Source organism: Choloepus didactylus, chromosome 1, assembly GCF_015220235.1.
Source record: "Choloepus didactylus isolate mChoDid1 chromosome 1, mChoDid1.pri, whole genome shotgun sequence".
Taxonomy (NCBI): Eukaryota; Metazoa; Chordata; class Mammalia; order Pilosa; family Megalonychidae; genus Choloepus; species Choloepus didactylus.
The window spans coordinates 146,251,163-146,264,428 of NC_051307.1; the positions used below are offsets into that span (position 1 = coordinate 146,251,163).

Below are 13,266 nucleotides of genomic sequence, written 5' to 3' on the forward strand. Positions count from 1 at the left end.
ATTTTGACACACAGAAAAAGGCATCTGGCAAAATCCAGCACCCCTTCTTGATAAAAACACTTAGAACACTAGGAATAGAAGGAAACTTCCTCAACATGATAAAGTGCTTTTATGAAAAACCCACAGCCAACATCATATTTAATGGTGACAGCCTGAAAGCTTTCCCTTTAAGATTAGGAGCAAGACAAGAATGCCCCTCACCACTGTTATTCAACATTGTACTGGATGTTCTAGCCAGAGAAATAAGGCAAGAAAAAGAAATAAAAGGTATCCAAATTGGAAAGGAAGACATAAATATTTCCCTATTTGCAGATGACATGATACTCTATGCAGAAAATCCTGAAAAATCCACAACAAAGAAAGCTACTAGAGCTAATCTATGAATTCAGTTAAGTGGTGGGGTACAAGATCAACACCCAAACATCAGTAGTGTTTCTATACACTAGTAACAAGCAATCAGAAGAAGAAATTAAGAAAAAAAAATCCATTTACAACAGCAACTAATATCTAGGAATAAATCTAAACAAGGATGTGAAGGATTGTACACAGAAAATGACAAAACATTACTCAATGGAGTCAAGGAAGACCTAAATAAATGGAAGGACAGTCTGTGTTCATGGATTGGAAGATTAAATATTGTTAAGATGTCAATCTTACCCAAAGCAATTTACAGATTCAACATAATCCCAGTCAAAATTTTAATAACTTCCCTTGCAGAAATAGAAAAGCCATTCATCAGATTTATATAGAAGGGTAAGGGGTCCCACACAGCTAAAGCACTCTTGAAAAAACCAAGAATGGAGTTGGAGGACTCGCATTTCCTGATCTTAAAATTTATTACAAAGCCACAGTAATGAAAACAGCATGGTATTGACACAAGGACAGACATAAAGACCAATGGAATTGACTGAGAGCTCAGAAATCGACCCTCACATTCATGGCCAGTGTATTGTTGACAAGGGGGTAAAGATTACCCAATTGGGAAACAAGAGTCTTTTCAACAAATGGTGCTGTGAAAACTGGATGTCCATTTGCAAAAGAATAAAGGTGGACCCCTACCTCACATCATATATAAAAATCAACTCAGAATGGATCAAAGACCTACATATAAGAACCAGAACTATCAGGCTCCTAGAAGAAAACATAGGGAAGCATCTTCAGGACCTTATGTTAGGCAATGGTTTCTTAGACCTCAAGCAACAAAAGAAAAAATAGATCAATAAGACCTCATCAAAATTAAAAACTTTTGAGCACCAAAGGACTTTATCATGAAAGTAAAATGACAAACTACACAATGGGAAAAAATATCTGGGAATCACATATCCAATATCCCACGTACATAAAGAAATCCTTCAACTCAACAAAAAAAGACAAACAACCCAATTTAAAAATGGGCAAAAGACTTGAATAGGTATCTCTCCAAAGAAGAAATACAAATAGCAAAAAGCGTATCTAAAGGTGCTTAGCATCATTAGCCATTAGGGAAATGCAAAACCAAACCACAATGAGATACCGTTTCACACCCACTCAAATGGCTACTATTAAAAACAGAAAACTTCAAGTGGTGGAGAGGATGTGGAGAAATAGGAACAATCATTAATTGCTGGTGGGAATGGAAAATGGTGCTGCCATTGTGGAAGATAGTTTGCCAGTTCCTCAGAAAGTTAAGTATAGAGTTGCCAGATGACCTGGTGTTTCGATTTGCTAAAGCTACCAGAGTACAATATACCAGAAATGGGTTGGCTTTTAATGATGGGAATTTATTAAGTTACAAGTTACAATTCCAAGGCCATGAAAATGTTCAAATTAAAGCATCAACGAGGATACCTTCTCTGAAGAAAGGCTGCTGGCATCCAGGGTTCCTCTGTCAGATAGGAAGGAAAATGGCCGGCATCTGTTGGTTCTTCACTTCCGTGTTCCCTGTCAGATAGCAAGGCATACGGCTGGTCTTTGCTCCCAGATTTTGTTGCTTTCAGCTTCTGATTCCAATGGCTTTCTCTCTTGAGTGTCTGTGGGTTCTCTCTTAGCATCTCCAGGGCATTTCTCTCTCTCTAAGCTCTCTCCAAATGTCTCTGCCTTTTACCATCTTGCAAAGGATTCCAGAAGATTAAGACTCACCCAGTTGAAACAACCTAATCAAAAGGTCCCACCCACAATAGGTCTGTACCCACAAAAATGGATTAAAAGAACATGGCCTTTTCTGGAGTACGTAATAGCTCCAAACTACCATACCTGGCAATCCCACATCTACGTATATACACAGAAGAATTGAAAGCAGGGACTTCAACAAATATTTGCTCACCAATGTTCACAGCTGCCTTAATCACAATTGCCAAAAGATGGAAGCAATTCAAGTGCCCATTAACCAATGAATGGATAAACAAAAATTGGTATATACACACAATGGAAAATTATTCAACCGTAAAAACAAAAGAATTCCTGATATATGCAACTGTATAAATGAAACTTAAAGACATCCCAATGAGTGAGATAAGCCAGACACAAAAGGATAAATATTGTATGACCTCACTGATTTGAAATAATTAGAATAAGGAAACTCATACAGTCAGAATCTATAATATAGGTTGCCAGGGGATAAGGTGGGGATAGGGAATGGGTAGTTAGAGCTTAAAATGTAGTTTCTTAAAAAAATACACATACACACAGCTGAGACAGATGCTAGGGTGGAAGATTTTTAGCTCTATCTTAACTGTCAAAGGACACCATCAATATTTTTAAACAGTTTATCAAAGAAGATATAGTTGCAAATAAAATACTTCTTTATTTTCACATATGCTTAGCTAGAAGAGCAAGGGTACACATCATCAAAAAATGAAACCAAGGCTTGGCTGAAAAACACGCATTCAAGAAATAATGCTAACAGACAGGAAAGTCCACTTTGTAAACTCCTATTCTGCTTGATTCAGAGAGAGATACATCATGAGTTTGAAAAGTAACTAGAAATATGATTTTATAACTTTGCCATGGTAAAACATTAACATTTTTCTCAAAAAAATTACTAAAAAAAAAGTGACCCTATAGAGAAATCTGGAAATGCCAAGAAGATAAAATTCTGGACTGTCTGGAGTGACATTCTTTTAAGATACTTGCAAAATATTTGCTTGAAGTGTTCTTGGGATGAAAATGATTGTCATGTCCCCAACAACAGTGAGTTGATGTTGCCTCTTGGAATAAAAATCAGCCTCCACCTTTGAAAAAACATATGGCTTCTTTGAGAAATTCCATCTTGAAGCGTTTCTACATTCTGGACAGTTAAATGAACTTAGATCATAAATTAATAAACTAATAGTAAAACTATACAACTACTTGGTAGGGTAAGCAGCCTGAAATCATTTCCTATACATATATTCAAAATGAAAATCCCTTTACTTGTATTTTTACCTGGCACTCAATTTTTAAAAATTCAGTCTCATATGCCATTGAGGTATGTTTCAAATGATACCTTCAAGTCAATGATTTCTTTCGACTGCTGTAAAGAAGATATGGCAAGAAAAATGCTGCAGTGCCATCTTCTGGGAGGACATTCAAGAAATCCCTTAGTTCTAGTTCCACAGCAACAACTGACAATGTTTCTGTTTGGAGGAAAGTATATGAGTTAGAACTGAAAATTTATCTTTTAACCAATTCTGCTCCAATCACTCAGTAAGTTAGAAGCTAGTTCAGGTAACAAAACTGTGTAACTACAAAGGAAAAACAAACAAACAAACAAACAAACCCAGTATCTTAAATCCACAGACTACTTTACGGTTTTACTAATTTCTTATATTTAATGCTTTCTAGGCAATTCCATTAACTGTGGAATAACACTGTTGGATAATATTTTCCTAAATTAGTTCCTCTCTATTATAAGATTGCTAACATTATCATAAAGATTTCCATCTGTCTTCCTAACCATTTATCTTTTTTTTTCCAAACTGCAAAATAATATGCTCCAGTGAACTTTTTCAATATTAAAGAATTCATCAAACATTTTTGTAAAGATAATTATGCAATTCTATGATGCTATTGCTTCTTGACATACATGCTGCCATCTCCTAGGAAGAGAAGGGAGGACCTTAAAAACAATGTTCCCAATAAATAACCATTGGTCTTATAACATTATCCACAATTCAGCACCATTCCCTAATGTGATCCTCCTGTGTCTACCACTTACCTATAGGCAGAGTAACTAAACTATAAAATCTCTTGGTCAGGTGTATGTATATTCATCCAGAAGTCATCTGTCCAATATTCAGCAATCTAAATCACCCTTTGCATAAGGAATGACCTGCCCTTGTTGGGAGAAAGTTAATGATCTGAGCAGCAGAGGTATATGGGAAAGATCCCTGGCTATGGAGTCACAAAAGACTTGAACAGGAATCCAGTCTCTGCCATCTATAGCTGGGGACTTTCAGAAAGTCACTTAACCTCCCCTGTCCTAAATTCCTCATCTATAATGAAGTGATACCATCAGATAACTTTCAGGGTTATTGTGAGAATTAAATTAGAATACAATGATACACATCTGACATATAATAAACCCTTAATGAACAACTACTAACTACCCACAAGAAAAACATGAACTATTGATGTTTTCCTATCAAACCAGTTTACTTAGCCTAAATGTGTAGCCTATAAGTAGGACCCTAAAAAAAAAAAAAAAAAAAAAAAAAAAAGAGCAGGGACCCAGTTTACAGTACTTACAAGGCCAATAAAAATCTTACAACTACCCAATTCTCCTCTTCTCTCAACCAATGAGGGGCTAATACAGGTAACAAAAGGTCATAACTCCAAGAACAAGGTCAACATTGTAAATCCATACAATATTTTAAAGCTAATATACTACTCTCATATATTTATTTAATTTCTTCTAATAGCCCTTTATGTTTTTATGTATTTAATCCAAGCCCCATTTCAAAGAAAATGTGCAGTGATAGTGGGTATTATGCCTGATTTACAGTTGAAACAACTGAAGCTAAGAAAAGCTTAAAATAACTTACTCCACTCCACTCACCAACCACCCAAATCTAGAAGTCACACAGGAATGAGCTACCTAAACGTAAAACTGACCATGCTTAAAATTCTCTGGCATGTCTAGAAAATATGTGTCAAATATTGAAAATAGTTGTTTTTGGTTGGTGGGATTTTAAGTGACTTTTTAAACTTTATTGTTGTAAATTACTATATAGCACTAGAATCTTTAATAATGAACACAGTTCATTATCACAATAATAATAACAGATATTTCCTTAAAATAAGTCAACTACAAACCCCCAGTTTCAATGACTCTGCATTAGGGCAGTGGTTCTCAACCAGGACAATTTTGCCTCTGAGACACATTTGCAATGTCTGGAGACAATTCTGGTTATCATAACCAAGGCAGGACTACTGGCATCTGGTGCATAGAGGCCAGGAATGCTGCTAAACATCCTAAAGTGCACAGGGGACACCACACACAACAACAACAACAACAAAGAATTATCTGGTCAAAAATGTCAATGGTGCCAAGTTTGATAAATGTTGCATTTGAGAGGTAATAAACCCAAGCCCCTAAAGATTTAAGTCACCAACCTCCATCTCTTGCAATTTTGCTGAACATTTTACTCTAGAGTTAATCCTAAATTGGTTTGCTCAAGGTCACTAGATAAATAGCAGACACAAAACTCAATCCCAATTCTCTAAACTCCAATCCTGGGCTCTTCTCAATGTACTACAGCTGCCAACAGAAAGACCTCCCCTGAAAAAGAACATGAAGTTCTTCAGGTGGCTCCCTTTCAAATCAATAAATAGCTCTGTGGGCTTCCTATGTGAGCAGCACATTTCTGATGAGGAGGGTACAGTTTGAAAACTGAATAAAACACCGTGCCAGCTTTCAACATATTATAGTCACTAAAGATAAATCACCCAGCACTTGTTCCATCAGCCACACACACACACACATACACACACATGAATATTTTGAAGACATATAAAAATAGAACTTTCAGAAGAATGATTTTGGAAGTTGGGAATAGTCTGTGGATATGGATTAAAAGAAAGTGAGGAGTAATTTGAGTAAAATGAGATGTTACTGAGGTGTGAGATATCTGCACCAAAAAGTGACCCACCACCACAAATAATCAGTTAAAAATAATATTATAAATTTGATGCTAATGGGGCAGAACATCAACACCTGACACTTCCATCTCTGCAAACCAAAAATATCAAGTAAGATGGGTAGGACAAAGAATATAAAATCACCTCCTCATCCTCCCAATCACAAACAACTTTAATTAAAGGAGATGCTGGAGAAACAATCCCCAATGGCCACTGGCTCTGCTAACACTTTACTTTCCTCAGCTATAACTTACAGTTCCAACACTGTCAAATTCTAATACTTTATGTATCCTGCAATCAACATAACTATGCCTTTCATCATCGTAATAACAATTCAATAGTGAAATTAATACACAATAGTATAAAATTGATAGCCTTTGATAACCAACAGGATTTACAAATGACTATGAATTTTGAAAGTTCAAGCAATAACTACCTGTCTTATAAAATACTACATAATTTAGAATTATTCAACTTCTAAATCCTTAAGAATCTGTCATTTCTCAACACTTGCTTAAATTATGGTTAATATTCTTAAACTCCTACATGAAGAAAATTAAGCACATAGATCATCAGTAAAAAATTTAACTGTCTTAATGGATACTCAACATTTTTAAATTCTGAAGTTGTGAGATTCTATGACTGTAATAATTTAAGTGTTTGAACACATTAATTAAAAAGAGCATCAACTCTGTGTCTAGAGAAGATAAGTGGGTATCAGATGTGATGGGGGGTGGGGACATGTGAATGCTAAAAATAAGCTCTCCAGATGATTCTGCTGAGGCCTTCTTTACCTCAGTTGAGAATCACCAGAAAAAACTGCAGAAAGCAAAACTTGGACAAATTATGAAAACTAAAATTGAGACTCATAAATTTATAACCCAGCAAAAAAGACTTTACCTTTTAATAATGACAGGTAGAACTGATATTTCTCTCCACCACATTTTATTCTCTGACAAAGTTCAGGAAGCAGTTTTTTCCACCACAGAGTCTATCTTAAAAAAAATGAATAAATTCGAGTTTGATGCAAACAAATGTGCATTTTACACTCAGATTTCCAATGAGACTAAGAAGATTGTGCAAGAAAGCACAGGGCAAAAATATATTATTCTGGTTAAGGTGCAAACTTTGTTGTGAGAGGTTATATGAGCAGCCAGTCTTCTGTTTAAACATAAAAGTCAGGTTTGTAAAACTAAAAACATAAATAGTATCTATATGGTGCATATATACATGGCTATTTTCAAGAAGAAACAGACATGTCCTGTTATCATTTCTTAAGGTCACAAGGAAGTTCAAAGAAAGAAGCAAAGAAAAAATAATGATGTCTAAAACTCTTCTAATTTCTAAACTAAAGAACATATGGTGCAGAAAATATCTTACCATTTTACGTTGTTTTCTAAATCTTAAGGTAATAGCCTACTCCATCTCCAAATAAGAGATTTTTAGTGAAGATAACATACCATCACCATACATTTCAATAACATCTAATAGTACTCAAAACACACAGTAACATATATTAAACATATATGCTCATTTGACCCACACAACCCAGTGGGGTTGGGCCAACATAATTTTTCTCCATTTTGCAGGGGAGGCAACAGGTTTTCAAATCTGATTATTACTGATTAAGCCTAAAACCATAATTTGAAAAGCATACCCGATTCTCTTCTTTCAGTTCGTGATTAGCATACGGAATCACGGCCTCTGGGCATCTCTCTAACAGTGTGTCTATGCACTGTTCATACTCTTTCAAGCGTGTACGACACAGAACATGGACACTGAGGCCAGCAATAGTATCTTCTGAGAGTGGCTCCAAGAACGGGATAATGGAAGCTATGTCAAATGAAGGACCACATATAAGAGACTATGAACAGAAAAGTGAAATGTTATGGAATGAGGCACCCAAAAAACTAAAGCATAACATATAGGATACAATGTTTTTAAAAAGATTAACCCTTACTACCAAAAACAGAAAAAGAATGCAATTTTAGAGCACAAGCATGTGGTTCTTATTTAATGAGTCTAAGTGGACTGAAGTATTAATCTCAAAACCCTCTTAAAGAATAAAGGGGTTTAAAGAAAGCAATCATTTTAAAATAACATGATTTTATTTGCTTTGGATGGATGATGAATTAAAATTAATGTAACTTCTTTAGGACTCTATCCTAAGGAAATAATCAACATTGTAGTCAAAGATTTACGTCCAATGATGTTCAACCACTAGAGTCTTTATAAAATTGAAAAATAAATACTTTCAATGTTCAACAATAAGAGATGGGTAAATAAATAATGGTACATTGATATGATGGAACATTTTAAAACCACTAAATGATGTTTTTAAAGGCTAGTTAATGAGAAAATGCTCATGATAAAATGATGATTAAAAACTCTCAATACAAAATTACATTCAGAAAACGATCCCAGTTTTGTAAAATATACACAGGTACATGCACATATAGAAATGTCTTTGGAAGAGAATCAAAATTTGAGAGCTTAGCTTTCTGGATGGAAGGACAAAGCCCACCTTTGTGTTTTCTGCTTCACACTTCCCCTATTTTCCAAATTTTCTATGAGTATGCATTATATATATAAAACCAGAAAAACATTTTAACTTCTAAACTAAGTAAAGCTACTGTTTAAAACCTAATAATTTGTATCTGTACCATTTGCCACAAGTTGAATGACATGGAGCACATATTATTTCATTATTCAGAATTTTACCAATATTTTACTTTTAAGAATTTAAAATATAAATCGTACTTTGGATTCTATCTCCAAAATAATCCCCACTTTCCCTTCTCCTGGATAAAGATGAAATGGCCAAGTCCTATTTTTCTTTTTATCCTTTCTGCTACAGCATCTTCTCAGACTCGCATGAGGATATGGGATGTGAACTATTCATTCACTGTCAGCTTGGTTATCTTATTTCAAATATCTACCAAGGAACGGCTAGAAAAATAAGGTTGGTCCCTTTCTTTCCTGAAATTTAACTATCACCTTCATCTAAATAATTCCTGACAATAAGATGGCAAGGATGAAATAAGGTGATAATCTCCCATTCATAGGCTCTCCTAATATGAAAGAGAATACAGATGATTTCTATATTCAACTCCTGATTAATGAGTAACAAGGCAAGGAAACCCCAAACCATGGTTAAAATGAAACTAGTCAAAACTTGGTACAAAATGGATTATGCAGGAAATTCTACTTAGTTTTGTCCATCTCATCAAGAAGTTCAAAAATAAGGATAATAGTTAAGAAACACTACATCACATATACATACATATATCACTTGTTGAAAACTGGTCCAAAGGTTACTACTATCCTTTAAAATACTGCTAATATGTAGCAGAGTGTTCCATTTTTTTTCCTTTCAATGTTAGAAATTGACTCCTCCCCACCCCAACACACACACTATACACTTCTCTGACCAAGATCCCGCACCCTCAGCCCTGACTCTGCAGGGCTAGAATCCACAAACTTTTATCCTCTCCACGAAGATAACGGCAAGTGTGGCTCAAAGGAGGTGGGAGTGGGGTGGGGACCAGGACAATTTTGGCAAAAGGCATTGCATTTACTGGGTCATTCCAAATAGCGACTCTTTAATATGTAAATGATTTATAGATTATTTTTAGTGTTTCCACAAATGTTCTATTGCAGTGATTGAGAGAAAGAGACAGACACATAATCAAATCTGAGTCCTTGCGGGAAGGGGATGCAGGGGAGTCATAAGATTTTGAAAAAGATATCCAGGTGATTCTGAATCTCCCCATTCTTGGTAGAAACCAATGAGATCCTTTTGTTTCTTCATTGTGACTTTTTTCCCTAATGACTAAGACTAAATGATCCACATACAATCTAGACAGAGCATTAGGAAAAGAATTTAGAAAAGTTTAGGAAGACTATGTTTCTATCCTTTAATAGCAAAGATTCTTAGAAAGAATGTACCCTTTTTAAAAACTTTAAAATGGATTTTAAAAGAGCAACAAATTATACTTTCTCAAGCAGTGATTATGAATGGGCTTTGAAGCTTTAAAAGGGCAGAGCACTTTTACAATGTAGTAATAGCACTTACTGCAATTACAATTTTTAAGTATGTAATTAGTATCTAAGTTCCATGAAGGTGAGGCCCTGCCTGTCTTGCCCAATGCTGTACACCATGTCTATAGAACATGCTCAAATAATATTCATGGAATGAACACATCTGCGGTTAAGCCCTTAGAAGCAATCTCTGTACCATAAGGGTACTAGGGACAAGAACCAAAAAAATCTTTTTTGATAATTTTTTTAAGAAGAAAGAAACTTCATCTCTGGGAATAAAACAGTCCTATCTGAAGGCCAAGTCTAAGCAATATGCCCTCTCATGCTTTCTTTCCCGATCCCATGCCCCATTTGACAGTTTGGTTCCTATAAGGAATAATTTCACTTATGCCAACAGCCAGGGTGAAAATCAGGGGATGCAAACTCAAACGTCTAAAGGAACCAAACAGATGATGAAAATGTATGAAGGAGTAGGGGATAAGGACAGACAAGAGACACTAGCCTCCGGATCATGAAGAAATCAAGTGAGACAGACTGGACCATGACAGGACAGTACGATCACTATTCAAGGAGGGAGACTCTGCCTAGCTCCAACCTGCAGGTCTCCAATGCAATAAGGGGTCTGGGGTTACCAGTTCTGCTGACGTTTCCAAGAGAAACTTGAAACTCAGTGTTAATATGGAATCTCTCAATTTTTATATGTTGTCAGCTACATTGTGGAGACAAAAAAAAAAAACTAGGTGAGGGCATATGCAGCCCTTGCGCCACCAACCTACATTAAATAAAATCACTTCTACATCTAACCCAGCTTGAACCACCAAGTCAAATGAGGACTTTATTTCTCATTTCCAGTTAAAATACTGTTATGGTCAAAATACTTGCAGGATGATCTATAGTCTCTGGTCATGCCTCTTGTTATCTTTTAAAGATCCTTTTCAAGAACTAGATTACCTACTTTGACCTGTTTCCTATAAGACAGATAGTAATAGTTGGCTAGGGTTAGAGGCCTAAAATGTGTAAGTCAATCCTAAAAATATGAATTACTTTCATTTTACAAAGTGTTTTCAAGCACATCCTGAAAATGATGCAAAAAGGTCATGTGACTTGGTGAAACTCACCCAGCTACCAGCAATGAAACCAGCGCCTCGGAGCAGACTCCCTCCCTTCAGCAGTTTCAGAGGCAGGAATTCCTTCCAAAGCTCCTGAGTATGCCTAACTATTGATTTTGTACCTCAAAATTATACACTGTAGATGAACAGGACAGCTGAAGTCTTACCAAATTTAAATCTTACATATTGTGAAATGTAAAAGAAAAAGAGGCATTCTTGCTTACCTGTAATTTTAAAAGGTCTTCTGTATAATTTTTATCAACTAAGGAATCAGATGATATTAAGATGTTAACCCATGGATAGATTAAGCCATAGTGACTACAGGCATTTATCTGAAACATAAAAGACATTTATCCTATGCAAAATAAAACAAAACAAAAAAAGACTTTCTTCATCCAGTCAACAAAAAACAAGCAATTGTTTTATCCTCTGTCATGTCACAGAATTAGGTGTACACTTTACCTGGTGAGTGAGAAGGAAAGTCTTTTAGAATTTATTCCCCTGGAAAAAGTTTCAGCCTGGCTGCTTCTCACTGAATAAATCTGCACTAAACACATCCTCATATTTTAAAATTTTAAATGTTTTAAACAGGTAATTTCTAGTGGAAAAAAAGATGCTGCTTTTAAGCTCATTATACTCAAAAAAGAGTTAACTAACACTGGAAATAATTTTTACTTATACTATTTTCTTCTGGAGGCAAAATATCTTCCATATGTTTTCAAGACAATTCCCCCAAAGCCCCCTTATTCAAGAAGTTGGTGGAGGCGGGGCAAGATGGCAGACTGGTGAGCTGTATGTTTTAGTTACTCCTCCAGGAAAGTAGGTAAAAAGCCAGGAACTGCGTGGACTGGACACCACAGAGCAATCTGTCTTTGGGCATACTTCATACAACACTCATGAAAACGTGGAACTGCTGAGATCAGCGAAATCTGTAAGTTTTTGCGGCCAGGGGACCCGCGCCCCTCCCTGCCAGGCTCAGTCCCGTGGGAGGAGGGGCTGTCAGCTCCAGGAAGGAGAAGGGAGAATTGCAGTGGCTGCTCTTAACGGAAACTCATTCTACTGATTCAAACTCCAACCATAGATAGACTGAGGCCAGACACCAGAGACTCTGAGAGCAGCCAGCCCAGCAGAGAGGAGACAGGCATAGAAAAAAAACAACACGAAAAACTCCAAAATAAAAGCAGAGGATTTTTGGAGTTCTGGTGAACACAGAAAGGGGAAGGGCGGAGATCAGGCCTTGAGGCGCATATGCAAATCCCGAAGCAAGGCTGATCTCTCTGCCCTGGGCACTTTTCCTTAATGGCCCTGGTTGCTTTGTCTATTAGCATTTCAATAACCCATTAGATCTCTGTGGTGGGCCGTTTTTTTTTTTTTTTTTTTTTTAAATCCTTTTTGCTTTTTCTAAAACAATTACTCTAAGAAGCTCAATACAGAAAGCTTCAAAGAATTGAAATTTGGGCACGTCAAGTCAAGAGCAGAACTAAGAGAGCTCTGAGACAAAAGGCAATAATCCAGTGGCTGAGAAAATTCACTAAACAACACAACTTCCCAAGAAAAGGGGGGTGTCCGCTCACAGCCACCATCCTGGTGGACAGGAAACACTCCTGCCCATCGCCAGCCCCATAGCCCAGAGCTGCCCCAGACAACCCAGTGTGACGGAAGTGCTTCAAATAACAGGCACACACCACAAAACTGGGCGTGGACATTAGCCTTCCCTGCAACCTCAGCTGAATGTCCCAGAGCTGGGAAGGGGGAGCAGTGTGAATTAACAGAGCCCCATTCAGCCATCATTTGAGCAGACTGGGAGCCTCCCAACACAGCCCAGCAGCCCAGAACTGCCCTGGGGGGACGGCACTCACCTGCGACATAGCACAGTCATCCCTCAACAGAGGACCCGGGGTGCACAGCCTGGAAGAGGGGCCCACTTGCAAGTCTCAGGAGCCATACGCCAATACCAAAGACTTGTGGGTCAGTGGCAGAGACAAACTGTGGCAGGACTGAACTGAAGGATTAGACTATT

The 13,266-nt window shown here is 36.8% G+C and overlaps 1 protein-coding gene across 5 annotated transcripts in view; it reads right to left on the reverse strand.

The window, feature by feature from the left end:
* Positions 1-2,759: 2,759 nt before the first annotated feature.
* The window catches only part of HPS3 (HPS3 biogenesis of lysosomal organelles complex 2 subunit 1), a 49,254-nt gene continuing 38,747 nt past the window's right edge, over positions 2,760-13,266 (reverse strand). The window contains exons 14-18 of one of the 5 annotated variants that reach the window (XR_005217872.1): positions 11,471-11,578; positions 7,754-7,960; positions 6,997-7,087; positions 3,403-3,593; positions 2,760-3,209 (exon numbers count right to left, since the gene is read on the reverse strand). Coding sequence is in view for 1 of the 5 variants with exons in the window: in XM_037842945.1 (XP_037698873.1) it covers positions 3,466-3,593; positions 6,997-7,087; positions 7,754-7,960; positions 11,471-11,578 (534 nt within the window). In the remaining 4 variants the exon portion in view is untranslated. Of the gene's footprint in view, positions 3,210-3,402; positions 3,594-6,996; positions 7,092-7,753; positions 7,961-11,470; positions 11,579-13,266 lie in introns of those variants that run through there. The other 4 variants (XM_037842945.1, XR_005217873.1, XR_005217876.1 and 1 more) reach the window with 4 other exon arrangements.